Source organism: Aythya marila, assembly GCF_965140915.1.
Source record: "Aythya marila genome assembly, chromosome: 2".
Classification (NCBI taxonomy): Eukaryota; Metazoa; Chordata; class Aves; order Anseriformes; family Anatidae; genus Aythya; species Aythya marila.
The window spans coordinates 91,351,568-91,367,153 of NC_139043.1; the positions used below are offsets into that span (position 1 = coordinate 91,351,568).

Sequence of the window (15,586 nt, forward strand, 5' to 3'; positions counted from 1 at the left end):
TTGGCACCAAATACTGAGAAGATGAGACAGACATTGATTCTATTTCTGAGAGTTTAATATAGGAAAATTATTATGTAGGTTGCTGTCAAAATAAGCTTATTCTCTGGGTAGTGCAGAGTCAACTGAAACGATTACCAATCCCTAGATACCCACTGCCCCACTTTTCCAAAGAGTGCTGCTGCAGGAGGTAGTTGAATGTCCATCTGAAAAAGCTCCTGGATTGCCGGAGCTGTGTCAGCGTATTACAGTAATCCTAAACTGGCATCCATGTATTTTAATACAATTGGGAGAAAACTGAGTATCCTTAGCAGATGCATCGGATGTAATTTAGCTGCCCCTGCCATGCTAACGCCAACCTAATGCGGGGCAGAAATCTGTTTTATTGGCATGTGAAGCTTACTCCAAGTTCCAGCTTTCAAAAATCAATAGTCTGAAGGAAAACAGCTTTAGGAGAAAAACCAGAAAAACTATGTGATTCAGCAGAAATAGGATTAGCTAAACACTTAATGGGGATTATTTAGGCCAAAACTACTCTTTTTTTTCAGAAGCTGTGCCAGAATAAACTGCCCTCCCACCTCTGTCCAAAATCTTCCACGATATTTATTATAATTAATTATATTATTAAAATGAATTGTTGTGTTAAACAAGTAAGGTTTGTGAAATGAAGAAAAACAAAACCTTTAACTAGCAGAAAATTGGTTCTTACAATAGAAAGAAGATGTAGATGTGCAGTCATTTCCCTTTCAAAACATTTGTACCATTAATCCACACAAATAAGAATTGTCTATCACACATATGCTTTTCTTTTTGCCTATTTCTTTATAGAGATAGTCATAAAAAAACACTTATAATGCTAAAAAATGATCATGCCAGGGATCTTCTTAGTTAAACAGTGAGTCATTTTTTAATTACAATTGACATCTGGACTTTCATAGATGTGGAAATAGCATGGTTCAAGTTTCCCTTTGTTTTCTACAAGCTCCCTTCCTCTGAATAAAAATGAAAGATGGGTTAATATCAGACTAATTATTCATCAGATGACAGTGCAAAAAGGAGATTTTATTGAGGCTTCCTAAATTCTTAGTTTTGAGGTATTAAATTCACCCTCTTGAGTTTCTTAATAGTATTTCAATTTAGAATATAACACTTTTAAAAGCTCAGGCTGATCTTCAGAGTAAAGTAAAAGCGATTGCAGATGAAAACTGAACTCAGATTAATTCACTACTGCAAGTGTCATGTTTGGTCGCTAGAAAAACGCTCACACAACTTCTGCAAAGTGCTTGACCTGCACCAGCTTCTTTTGGCCATTAGTATAAAACCCAGTTGTTACCTGGCTTCTTTGCCATATAGAATATCTAAGAGGACCAAGACTTTATTTTAGCAGCAAGGGAAGAGCTGAATCATAAGGATTCACAGAGACAAAAGCCTTTCAAAAAGACAGTTTTATAACTAGCTTCTGCTAGCAATTGTTCAAAGCACTGGGATTTGACAAAATAGGAAGAGTGATTTAAGAGCAGTACTAAGCATGGGAGGCTATGAAGAGGAATGCCAAAAATCTCTGCTAAAGCTGGCGTATAATGTAGTAGCCTCAGCCAAAGCACGGGGAAGCATGGACATCCAGCCTTCACCGCAAACTTCAGAAACAGAGACCATTGTAGCAGACTGTTTCAAACATCAGAAAAATGTTTACAGCCAACATGAGCTACCAGATGAGACCAAAGGATGAACATGCATCTGTAGGGCTGCTGCAGCACAGGCAAAGCACTTAGCAAATGAAAGAGTATCTACCAAAACAGAATGCCAGGAATGTCCACTCTGATAAAATGCATTACTATTACTTTTCTCATAGGCTTTATTAAAAAAAAATATACGAATTGTAACAAAAATACTAATTTGGACTGAAATATTAGCAAGACAGTCTGCATCTTAGCAGCCTGGAATAGAGAAGGCTTTCACTCAAATTCTGCTGGAAAACAGAAATGTGCTGTTTAAGCAGGTATCTCCAGAAGACACTGCTGGAGAGCAGAGAGCAGTCCAGCACACTGCAATGAAATTTTGTTTGGTTAAAAATGTCAAGTAGAGAGGACAGTGGGCTGGGACACTGTATGACCATAACTGACAACCTGGGTGCATTTCAGTGGCCTACAATTTGGGAAGGATTATGGAAACTGAAGTATTTTCAGAAACAGCATCCCATGAATATTAAGAGAATGGAATGCTTGTCTCATGGTGAAAGTTTGGAATATAAGGCTGCTTACCAAAATACTGTGCTACAATAGAAATTAAAAGAAATAGACTGGTCAAGTTAAGGGCACACAAAGAAATCTCAAGTGTGACAGTAAAGGGTTCTTCAGTATGGCAGAAACGTGACAGAGATGGCAATGCACAATGAATCTAGACAATGTCAGGTTTAAGAAGATACTTACTTAACATTTACGGGTAACTTTTTACATTGTCAGAAGACAAGAACATAAGAAATTTGTTTATGTATTCTAGATTACTTACCCACAACCACTGCATTTGAATCAAGATATCTTAACAATGGTCTCATAAGTGGCCTGTCCTGATGTTCTTATCAGTTGTTATGAGCACAGACAGTTCATATTTTTGATCACTTTGACCATTTCCTTTCCTTTGTACTCCTCCCCCCCCCAAAAAATGCTACTGTTTGTACTGCTATGAATATATCTACAAAAAGGTGTATAAAAAAAAAATCCAAGTGAAATATTGCAATGTAAACATACTCTACCACTGTGCAATTCCACTCCATAGAAATCAAGTGTTCGCGCTATATTTATGTAGCAGGACTCTGCTTCAGATTGCTTGAGGCCACTAAAAGAGAAAAAAAGATGCAGACCAGAGTCAAAAATAAGAGACATAAAATTACTTTTATTCCAAATGCAGAAAAAAAAAAAAAAGAATCCTACAGCCCAGTGTCTGACATACAAACTTCATTAAATAGTGCCACAAAGCGTTTAACTTGTGAAGGGCCTCCTAAACACCTCTCAAAATTGAGCAAACCAAAACCAGTGTCATCACCTCAGCCATTCCGCACCAATATTTTTAGAAAAATCATTTTTACCTGTTTTGTTTACAGGGGTGAAGAAACAATTCCCCTGCAAAGGCTTCTTCTACAATGAGAAGCTCTATCCCTATACATTCTATATTGCATAGCCTCTCAGAAGAAAGCTATTTAGAAGAAAGATTAGAAGCAGGAATCTACTCAAAAATACAGTGGGAGAGGGAGGGAGAATATTAAACAAGTTAAAATTGTAAAACTCACCAAGGAAGAACCATTTGAGTTTATCCATAATTAATAAACATAAAGTCCTAAAATCCATTTTCCCCTGCAGCTAGATGTGTGCAAGACTTAAAAGGAATCTATCTCACAGTTTTCTAGGAAACTTCTAAGATTCTGTGAGATGTTTGCTTTCAAAGAGAAGAACTCAAACATTCCCACATCTAATAAACTGATTTTATAACTTTATGGAAGGGCTACATGGAATTGACTAGGAGCTTTAAAAAACAAAGAATCCAAAAGTAATCTCTACCTAGATAGTTATCTCATGCAGCCTACTAATTATTCACCTGAGAGGATCGAAGTGCAGCTACACAAGATCCCCTACTTATGATAAAAAGGTAATTGCTTCCAACAAATTGTAGGGCGAAGAAGTTTTTCTCTGTTGTGAACTGATCCAACAACATCCCACTAATCCAGAACCTGCTGTAGCCTACTGCCATTGTGCTTTGACAGCAATGATCCTGGCCTTGCAGTGCAGACCAATGCTGCAGGCACTACAGCATGTTGGAGAAGTGTCAGACCAGAGACCAACTGGTTATTACCTACAGACATCGAAGCAGGATGGTATCTGATGTCTTTTCTATCATAGCTACAACTAAGTGCAGGTAAAAGAATTCTTCTGAAACTAAGGACAAAATTATGTTAATCAAATGTAATTTAAACCAACAACTTGTAAGAAAAACATGTAACATTATATGAAGTTAGTACTCCAGATAGAAAGGCATCCTGTATAAAGCAGCAATTCCTTTTTTTTTTTTTTAAAGGAAGTGTTACCTCAAAAGATGGACATCTATTACTTCAAGTTACCTATCCATCCTCTTCAATCCCAGACCATCATACTAATCTTCCCCGAAACTGCCACTCTAAGAAATATTACATTATGCCCCATAAAACCAATTAGAAAGACTGGAAGTGATCCTGAGCCAGAAAGCCATTGCCAGAAGTGTGGCTTGAATATGTCACAACATTAGAATAAAGACTACAAGTAAAATAAGCTGCTTGCAGACAACTACTTACTGAGACCCACATCTACACTGACTACTGCACCTTGATTTCAAAAAAAATAAAATAGCAGAAGACACAAGGTCAATTTATATCAAAAAGGCCGAGGGGGAAAAACCAACACAATGGCTACTGTTGTATTCAGAACACCTGCTGTTTGCAGCAGTATATCATTGTCATCTTTAAAATTTGGATCAAGAACTTTTCAGAAAGGTGGGGAAAGTCTGATGCATACCAACAAGACATGCTTGCAAGTTTTAATTCTCAGCTTGCATGCATCATGTACAGCAGATCAATCAAGTCTTGTGTCTTGAAAGGCCACTAAAAATGCCTCAGCACTAAGACTTTTTTCTGTTTCACCTCCTACTCTAATAAAGAGAAAGCTAAAGCACAGGTTCTTAAGCAGGTAGTAGTTACTCAGTGAAATAAACAGGCAGGAGGAAACTGATTTTTGTACCTCCTTACAGTTATTATAGCTGTTGACACCGAAAGACTAACAATCATGTAGAATGTAAGCACAGTATGAAGTTTCAAATGCCTCCATTTCTTCAAACTGACAGCTAAATCTACCAAGCACTGGGATAGCAGTACCAGTTTCGGTAATAGCCACACCTTATGAACTCTGGGTGCTTAAGTTAAAAGATAAAAATAAAAATAATAATAAAAACACATACAGAATGAAAAAATCACTCTACAGAGTTATGAACACAGAAGGAATATTTCTGAAGCTTTACCGACTTGATATGAAAATGGTTGCTTTCCCAACAGCTACTGCACACTGAAGTGTCTCACATAAACTTAATCATAGAACTACCTACCTTCTCAAATCTGGCAAAATACAAAAATCAGTTTGAAAATAGAGCAAAGCTATAAAAGATATGAAGCAGTATGGCTTCTCAAATCTATATTGCATTTCAGCAATTATGACCTTTTAATTTGTCTCCACAAAAGTTTCCCAAAGGATGGATATGAAAGAATGAAGAACAGATGCTCATAGGGCTGGCTTTGCAACCCTGTAATCTAATTTATAAAAGAGATAATAATTTTCAGATATTTCACATGGCCTATTGCAAATACTACCAACTCACTTCAGATCAGTAGGAATTTCATTTCAAAACACTGTTCTCCTCAGTGAGATGAGGAGAAGCCATAAGATGATTCAAATCATAAGATGAGAAATTTTCCCTTTCATATTTCCTTCTTGGAAGGCCCAGTGAACACCATAATCGTTCTTGTCAATTATGTTACCAGCACTGGCTTCATTAAAAAAAAAAAAACCACGTCTCTAATATTCACAATACATGCCAAAGGAAGATGTAATAGATACTACTAGAATACACTAAACTTGTCTGCCTCTCCCTGCACTAAGAAATAAATAGTCCTGAAAACCAAAGTTTTTTAAAAGGCTATAAGTGAATAAAGAAACATTTTTGCTAATGCAGCCTATTCAAGTATTACTATTTGTAACTTTAATTCTATAACCTACGTGAATAGAGTGCTTAAAATAGAGCACTTAGACTTCATGATCATGATGGCTTCAATCTACCAAAAAACATTCACTGAAAACGTCAGCTTCACTGAAAGGTCCCAGAAAGGAAAATTCTTTTCAACAGACTCAACCACCCCTTCATATAGACCACAGGTAATCTCTAGTCTGTTTTCTGCAGGACATAATTGGTCATCGGCTACGACAGCACTAAGGCCATGACTTCAACCTACCCACTCAAAGACTCCTCAGAATCTTCCCTTGGTAATCTCCAAGTCAACTTCTTCCTAATGACAGCCGTATTTATTAATTCACATCTACATGTTCCTCACTAAGGACTTCTGAGCCTTTTGGAAACTGAATTAATTGGGAAGAAATAGAAGCCTCAGGTATTGTGTTCCTGCAGATGAAAGGCTCAGAAAGCAGTCCTGGTAAGTACCTATGCTAAAGGAACAGATGCTGCATGAATTCAATGGTTATTGCCATTATATCCCCATAAATGACAACCGCATGCATGCTCTGGACTGGGCTAGGCAGCACTCATGAAGTTCAGAACTACCCACTATACCTCACTAACTCTACCACTGGTAAAGAAACAAAGAAGAGGTGAGAGTACTGAAAGAAGGCCAAAAAAAAAAAAACAAAAAAACAAACAAACAAAAAAAACGGAATATTAGGGGTTGAGGAAAATGGAGATATTTCAGGGCAGAAAACAAGAAATCAGAGAAAATGGGAGGACGGCAAACTAGCTCTGCTGCAATAAAAAAAATAAAGATAAGGACAGAGTATGAGTCTCTAGACTCAGATTTCATTTGTTCAAATGTAAGCAGCAATTTCTTAGGTTAACATATTTGTATGCAGCATGCAAGTATCTGATCGACACCACTAATTCTATATCTGCAGTCTTACAGGGAACAAATCAGCAGGGTTAGCAAGAGTAATTAGCAGTAGACTTCAACTGGAACAATCAATTGCAGCCTTTATATTACACTCAGGAGAGTGGAGTAAAAGCACTAAGAGTATTGGTCTTCCCCCTGCCACCATATCCCCTCCATATGTGGATAAAAAACCTGTATGATTTCAGAAATGGGCCTTTTCAAGGCAAAGGCCCTTGATCCAAAAAGCCTCAAACATCTAGTACAGCGTTCTAGATAGTTACTGTTGTACTAATGTATAATGTTAACTGACCTACTTGTTATAACTAGAAATTTATTTATACATTTTAACACATTGGCATCACACACTGAAAAACATGTATTTTGCACTTATGTGCTAAAAAAACAAGTATTTTGTATAATAGAAGTTATACAAAATAAAACCACTAAAATCTTGAATCTTCCTTTTTGCATCCCCCCCTTCTTTTTTTCTTTAAGAACTCATGGGGCACAAGAGAATTACAAGTTAATGTTACCTGTGTTGTTCATGTAGAGATTCTACTTTGGTAAGAAAATCTTTGTTCTGCTCTGGTATAAAGTTGTAATTGGACAGATATCCTGAATGATGTACTGAAGCATTATAGTCTCCAAGTTGTGCTGTTAGAAAACAAGAAACACACATAGAAAGTTTACATAGTTAATTACCATTTAGAAGAAATCCCTCCTCCTAGTTAAAATATGACAAAATATGCATGTATATGGGGAAAAGCAAGTAATCACAAATTATTTCCCACAGGACAAACAGTTTTGAATGCAGCAAATTTTATGACATCAATGGAAATTTTTGTTTGTTTGTTTGTTTCCCAAAATATGCTCGCTCTAACCATAATCTCAGGCACTGAAAAACTCAGTACTTACTCATATAACCACAGTTTTGCATCACAACCTGTAAAAACACTACATGGGCAATACGTGCCATGTTGGCACAGACAACGAATACTATAACATTAGAGGGAAGCAAATTGCTTCAGTGAGACAAGTGAAATCACACTGAAATATCTTTGACTATAACAGATTAGAAGTCTTCAACAAGACCTGTCACTTAAAAAGCATCTATTATCTACACTGGGAAGTAAAACCTGTTCAAGCTAACTACTGTGGCTCTGCCCTAACAATTCAATCTTGCCACAACTGAGCACAAGTTATTTAATACAGAATGAGAAATAACTCCTGATTTAGATGTAACATTACCAAGCTACTACCAAAAGTAAACACATCTACAGCCAAATATACTAAAAAACCAACGATCCTTAAAGCTTTATCCCTTCAATAATGATACTAAATAGTGTAGATTTTTAAATAGTTACTAGATAAAACCTGGTTCTTATCCACAGATGGTGAAACTGAAAACAAACAAAATTACAAAAGACCATAAATCTATAGCTTCAGTCCACGCAAGTTTTCTTTAAATATTAGGTCAGCATTAATTTATGTCCTGGAAGACATACACAAACATTCACAAACCTTTTACTTGTTATAAAGATGGAAGGTTTGGAGCAAGAGGGCAGTCGATTCAAATAAAGTTCCTAACTGGCACAGATACACCTAGCTTCAATTAAGCCAGTAAATTAAAACCTGGACTTCATTGGAACTGTACTACTTTCACAAAATGCTTAAGAAACTAAATCCCCAAATGATGGAATATTTAAGCAAATCACTAGAACTTGTGCTGTGTTCTGCTTTATTTTATTTTTATTTTTTTTACTAGGAGCATGAAGTTTTTATTACAAAGCAATAAGCTTCACAGAAGTTATTTGTATGATGTATAAAGTAGCACAAGAGAAAGTACTTGTGTAGACTGCAAATACTTCAGCATGTCAGGTTGCAACTAAATCAAAGAACAAACATTTAGGAACAATGCTATCACCACTATTTTCCCAGAAAAGACAAAGCATAGAAGACAGATTTAAATGATTCAGGCTAGGGAGAAAATAAAAATGTTGTGCACTTCAGAAATAACTTACAGGTACAATAACTATGAAGTATCTGCAATGCAGGGTATAACAAGTATTTGTCACTTGCTTATCCAAAAAGCATGACTTGTAAAGAGCTTAGGAAAGTGAACCACCATGATAAAAAAAACAGTTTCTAATCAAATACAGTCAGAAACACGTGCAGCTGCTCACATAGTTGTCAGCGTGGAGTACTTATATAAAAATTGGAATGATAAACATTGTTAGATATATTGAATACAGGTGTTCCTGAAGTGTGTTGAGGTTTTTTAAAAGGTAGCCTGAACTTTAAATTATCAGAATGGTTGGCAAAAGAGTAAATATTTACTATTAGAACTAAAACACATATTTTAATAGTGCTGTCAAATAACACACCTCAGAAGAAGAAAACAAAATGAAACAAGAAAACAAGCCAGAAGAGCCAGAAGTATAACAAGAAGAAGAAATAATTTTAGGAATACCTATATATTAACAGAAAGTTTCTATCAAGATCAAGGCTATGACTATGAAACAACAGAAAATTTCATACAAAGTAGGCGCATTAGTAACAACGGAAAAATGAAACACAATTCTGGATGTCAGAAGTCAACTGAAGACTTTTTACCTTTATTAGCCATTAACGTAACTCATCTTTTCTATGAAACATAACATACATTTTTAATGTTTTTTTTTGGTGACAGAGCTTTGTTGCAGTCAGTTTGAATCACATCCTCGTCAATGGGAAGAGACCAGATTGCCAGGAATTAGACAACGCAATTGTCTGCTTCATTTATTTTTATTAGGTAAGAATATTTTTACTATAATTTTACCTTCTCTAAAGAGGGCAACTGTTGTTCCTTCACTGGTTATGATGTAGGGTCTTCTTCCCAATATGGTGGTGGCTCTGGTCTTTTTTCCTCTTCCTCCTAGCTATCTGAGGTCATGTCAACAAGGGGAGCAGCTCAGAGTACTACTTGCTTCTCCAGCTCCCCAGCCAACTGTCACAGTTGAAGAGAAACTATAAATGCTGATTAGTAGACATCTTGGAAGAGTAATGTTCTTGTGCAGGATTTTAGTTATCCAAATAGGAAAAAGAAGCATTAGGGCATATCAAGACCTCAGCAGGAAGAAAAATCCATAAGGTTTCTAGCTCTTTAATGGATTTCTCCAGAAGATACGGGGTGAGATGCTGTTAGTAAAGACCTTTCCAATCAGTTTCTCCTGAAATAGCTTCTGCTCTGATCACACAGGCCAGCAGCAGCAGATTCATCTGACTCAGTGAGGATAAAAGTAACTTATTTTTTTCCTCCAAACATTTCCCCATTCTAATCATCTGTTGCGCTTTAATTCATCATAACCAGGTAAAATTAAAGAAAATTGAACAATTGAGCAATGGCGACTCAAAACTGAACAGGAAGGGCCCTGAGCAACCTCATCTGATTTTGAAGAAGCCTCTTCCAAACTGAATCTTTCTGTGGTTCTACTTTTATGACGTTATTTTTGACATGCAAGCCTTCTGCTCCATGACCAAGATAACTATTTGCTTGCTTCTGGTTTTAAAAGTTAATTTGTTGTTGAACACTACCAGCACAAAAATTGTGAGTTCAGTTTGGGCTTGTTCTTTATTTCCACAAAGATGTCAGGCAGCCCCACAAAGCACAGTTGTAGAAAATATAAGCTGTTAGCTTTGTGTAACTTATATAGAGAATAGACAGTGGTCCCCATTTATCTGATATCCTTATAGGTGCAAAAGACAAGTCAGTCCCCGATCCTAGAAGGTTTCCTTATTAACAAAAACTTTTGTGGACAAAGTAATAGCACCAAAACCTGTTTATGCATATGGGCACTCCAAATAACTATGGATACAAGAAGGCTGATGTACAAATGCTTCATTTACTAAGCATGATGTGGAATTAGTCATAGATAATACAAACATTTTGGTCCAAAGGAGTGCCTACAGAAGCTAGTCCCTGAAAATAGGATTAATATAAATTTTCCAAAGACCTGAGAAGTATATCTGAAAACGATCAAGTAGTTTTGCACTGAGTTTGTAATTTTTTGCAGGGTTGAATATTTTAAGTTACATGAATAAAGTGAACTGAATTGCCTGGTTTTAAAAGAGGATAATTACATAAGCAGATCGAGTTCCCAGTGGAACCAAAAATTACCAAATAATGGAACAAGTTTAGAAGATGAGTTATATAGGAAAAGCAATTACTCAAGACGTTGAAGGAGTGGCATGAAAGGAAGTTTAAGTCAAAAGTTAAATTAGCTAACTTTTTACCAAGGAGTAAAAATCCTCAGGTAATAAAATTGCAATGAAGGATTAAAATATAGTTAGGGCCACAGGACTGGTCTCCACATGAGGATGGCAATAATGTGATGAAATGAGAGTGAAATGTAATATTGAAGGCTGATGACCAATTTATCATCATGAGGACACTGAGGTGCAGAAAGAAAAGATGCATCCTCATCTCCACAGTTCAAAAAGTTTAGACTTTGCTAGCTACTGTTGAGAAGTAGTAACTACTAGTTATGGAAGTGCTTCTGGAATGTGGAATAAAATCCACTACACCAGAGTTCAGTTCTGAAGAAACAACATAAGAATGGAAACACTTATTAAAAAATAATAATTAAAAGGAGCATTGAAATGAGTGAAAATCCATGTAGATGTAGAAGTTAAAGATACTACATTGAAAACAGTTATCAGAAAAAGACAACAAAAATGACCAAAAAATTTTAAGTGGATGTTAAGAGAATCAAAACTGTTTCAACAAAAGCAACCTGTAACTAAATAAGGACAAGAATATGAACTCTTAACTCAGAGAACCACTAAGTAAGCAAGCATGAATTCCCCACTGGGCAAGAAGAGCTAGCTAACACATAGATAAAACCAACTTCTTTCGCTGATGACAAATATTAATTGTTGTTGAATACACTTATGGAAACTGGTCACATTGTGGTGAGATGGAAAGAGAAGTTAGGTATTAATAGAAGTACAGAAACATTTGTAGAAATAAATGGCAATTATACATACACAATGGTGGTCTCAAAGTTATCTATTCATTAACACTCCAGAAAGAAAAATGAGTCATAAACATCGTGATGCATTTTATTTAAAAAATAAAAAATAAAAAAAGATAATCAGATGCTGAAAACTCAGACAAAAGTTGAAAAACATGGGAAGTAAAACAACAGCTGAAAATGAGTTCTAGTGAGTTGCTACTTCTAAATCTTAAATACAAACTGTACCTTCAGAAACCATCCAGTCACAATCAGAAAATGTGTTGAGAAGAACAAAGCACATCCAAAGTACAAGGAGTATTTCTCTTGAAAAACTGTGGGGGTAGGGGCAAAGTTTATAAAATGCTTACGAAAAGGAATAATTATCAGTATTCCCAAAACACTAGGAGGATTTGTGGAACTAATACACCTTAAAACTCCACCGATCAGTCACATGTTGTGCCTCACAATTCACTACAACTCATTATCGTGGGTATAACAACACACCACATGGACCTTGATCCTTGGTAACTGTTCTGCGTAACATAACTAAAAAGGCAATAGAAGTACTTATTAAAAGGTTCCTCTACCTTACAAATACAGACGAAATGGTACGTGGTCTACAAGGCACTGTAAAAAGCCAGCTCCTTCAGCCACAGTATTAGCCAGTATCCCAGTCTGGGATTTTCCACTCCAGAGATTACAGCACTGTACTTCAATGTTTTAAAGTGTTACAGATTCAGTTATTTGCAGCGTAGTGGAAGAACCTCAGACAAACAACACTTGAAGTAATAATCTCCTGAAGTGTCCTCTGTATTGCTTATCACAACTATAAAACATAATTAAGGCAGAACAGCCCCGAACAGCAGGAAAGCTGCTGTATAAAATCTGTTAGGATGATCATAGAAGAGTGGTTGTATGAAAAGCTGCCAGCAAGCCCCAAACCAGTAACCTAGACCACAGGGAACCACATGAATTGAAATACCTGCCCATTTTCTTCCATCTCTCCAAGTAGGATTCTAGTATTGAGGGGTTCATCACCACCACAGATAACACGCTGGTACTGTTGATGACAAGCACTATAGGACACAATAAAAGTCTCCTATGATTAAACAGCATTGCTGCAGGCTTCAGAACAATGGACAGGCCACATACACATCTGGTAAATAACTTCAAACGTTGGAAACTCAAGTCAAAGTTCTCTGCATTTATCAAATCTGATTTTGGTTCCAAAGTATAAGGGTTACAGGTGCCCTGGAGTAGCAGGAACCTTGACTGATCTTTGAGTAAATCCATCAGCCTACACGATGTACTTCAGAACACTATTTCCCTTCAAAAAAAAGAATGAAGAATGGGCAAGAACCATGAGAAAAGATAAAAAATAATAAAAATAGTAAAAATAATAATGATAATCCACCGCCAAAAACAAACAAACAAACAAACAAACAAACAAAAATGCTACCTGCAAAGTGAAAGGTCTCTGCAAAGAAAGCCAAAGGTTTTGATGAATTTTCTATAAAAAAAAAAAGATGGGTAAAATGGCAAAATGGTAAAAAGAAGGGTAAAATGAAGCTAAGTTAGAAGAATCAGGCAAGAAGAAAGTGGCAGGGGAAATTATGTGGAGGAACTTTCACTGTATATATTCTGTTGATTTCACGAACTGATGTTCCCCATGATTATCCAGCCTGCTGCCTCCTCTTCTGAGGCAGACAGGATCTCAGCCTTTGGCCAACACTTGCTGGAGTTCTCCGAACTGTAAGAAACTCTTAGCTCCTGAGGAACCTGCATGCTAAGTTCACCTTTACTAAATTCCTCACCCTTGCCTGCCTTCTTTTTCTTCAAAGAGGTTGAAGTCCACTTAAATCTCAAGCAACCCATTAATGCCTTCCTGAGTAAATTCAGGAAGAAAGACAGCAGTGTGCTGCAGAACTCCAAGCAGAGCTGAGAAGGGAACCGTATCACAGGAAATAAGACAAATACTGCTCAGAAGAAGAAAAAGGAAAAAAAAGACGGTCACAATGAATCACTGAACAACTGATGCTCAGGAAAAAGAAAGCTTAGAAGTATTCATAGCATTTTGTGTTGGCTTTGCAGCTGTTTTAGATTCAAGTCCCAGACTAGCAAAGCAAAAACGCACAAGCGAGCAAAAACTTCCACCAAATCCATGGGACCTCTTGCATACTTGTAGTCAGGCACATTTAGAGTGTCTTGGAAATGGGAACTTACTATAGGCAGGAACAGAAAGTAAGTGTAGCTAAATCAGCTACATGACATATAAAATAAGAAGTGACACATAATACACATCTGCTATTTAATTTTATAGACTGTACAACATTGCCATTTTACAGTGGTAGAAAACAAGGGACACAATCTCTCATTAGATTGTTATTTTAATAGAGGAGAATGCTTCAGTCTCACAAATTTTGAAATCATTTGAAATTCACCTTAGTAAACTTTCTTTAAAAAAGTATTTCAAAACTCGCTGATAGTTTAATATTCATAAATACATCTGAAATATACTTACAAGCGTCTGAACTGAATTTGTAATCAAGTTGAGTCACATGCTATTTAACTGGACGCACTATTCACACACATTTGTATTCCCCTGTAAATTAGCACCATCAGACAACACAGGGTGTGTCACAAAGGTAAAGATTACGACAGGGTTTTCTTTATTTTAGAACAGCAGTACTAGACGCAAAAATCCCTTCAATGAGCAATGGAGCACCTAGATGCAAAAATCCCTTCAATGAGCAACGGAGATAACGAACATCCTAACAGCACAGCAGCCATCACCAAGTATCTGCTTGCAAAACTCAAAAGAAGCCCGTGAAGATCAATCATACAAGTGCCATATGTAAAGATTATAGTTAAATACAAGAACAGAAATATCAAACATCAGGCTTCATGCACGGTGAAAGACATCAATTTCAACCCTCCCCCTAGTGACAACTGTTCCACCTTTTAAATAAGCATAAAGTTATCAAAGAGCTGTGAGCTCTCCCTCTGCATACAATGGAAGTTAAAGGAAACAGCAGCCTGAATAACACCAAGAAGCTGCATTAACAGGAAACAGCTCAGTTAAAACCACCCATGGACAATTGCTTTTCAACAAGCAGATACCTCCTATCCAAAAACTTAAACTCTCCTTAAAAAGTATCACTAGATATTAAAACACACTAGTATGCTTCCACAACCTTTACTGATCTGTCATTCTGCTTTCATAAAACTAACTGCATCATTAGGTATCAAAAGCACTGAAAAGGGAGCTCTCACAAAAACCAAACGGAAACAGGAATTACTTTGTCATTTGGGGTACGCTACCCGTGACGTAACTCATTTTGAAAATCAATCACAAGTTCGGGATGAACAAAAGTATCTGCACTCTTCAGTGTACCTTTTCATTTTCTTGCTTTAGCACAACCATGTTGCCAACACTGCACTTAGCATCTTTGAGTGTTTCAATGTTCCAGTGCCCTGCTGTGTTCCACAGACACAGGAGTACCTAGGCATTCTCTTTTGCAACAAAACTAGGAGACTAGCCAACCGTGGAAAACATGTTCTGGCTTCAACTGTTCTTATTAATCCTGAATGTGGTTAAAGGTCCACTTAATAGAAGGATGAAAAACGCAATGAACATAAAAGTGGGTTGTTCACAGTTACGTAGGATTTTCAGAGACCCATGCTTGCCACTCTTTATACTTTCTCCTTTGAAAACTGAATTTTAACTTTTTAGTTTCATGCCTTCCTATAATCATTCCTGTGGATGTTGCTAATGTCAAAGTAATTATACAACTATTCTACTATACTTGCTCTGCAATCTTTTTTTTTTTTTTAAATGCAAAAATAAAATATTTTTGTTTTTCTAATATTACCCTTAGAACTTCTTTTTGCTAGCAGCAGGCAGATGACAAGGATGTAAGATATT

At 36.4% G+C, this 15,586-nt stretch overlaps 1 protein-coding gene across 5 annotated transcripts in view; it reads right to left on the bottom strand.

The window, feature by feature from the left end:
- Positions 1 to 15,586, bottom strand: part of PTPN3 (protein tyrosine phosphatase non-receptor type 3) — a 126,353-nt gene that overhangs the window by 67,144 nt on the left and 43,623 nt on the right. For all 5 annotated transcript variants that reach the window (XM_082753587.1, XM_082753586.1, XM_082753588.1 and 2 more), the window contains exons 8-9: positions 7,201 to 7,321; positions 2,745 to 2,832 (exon numbers count right to left, since the gene is read on the bottom strand). In XM_082753587.1, the coding sequence (XP_082609713.1) occupies positions 2,745 to 2,832; positions 7,201 to 7,321 (209 nt within the window). The remainder of the gene's footprint in view (positions 1 to 2,744; positions 2,833 to 7,200; positions 7,322 to 15,586) is intronic.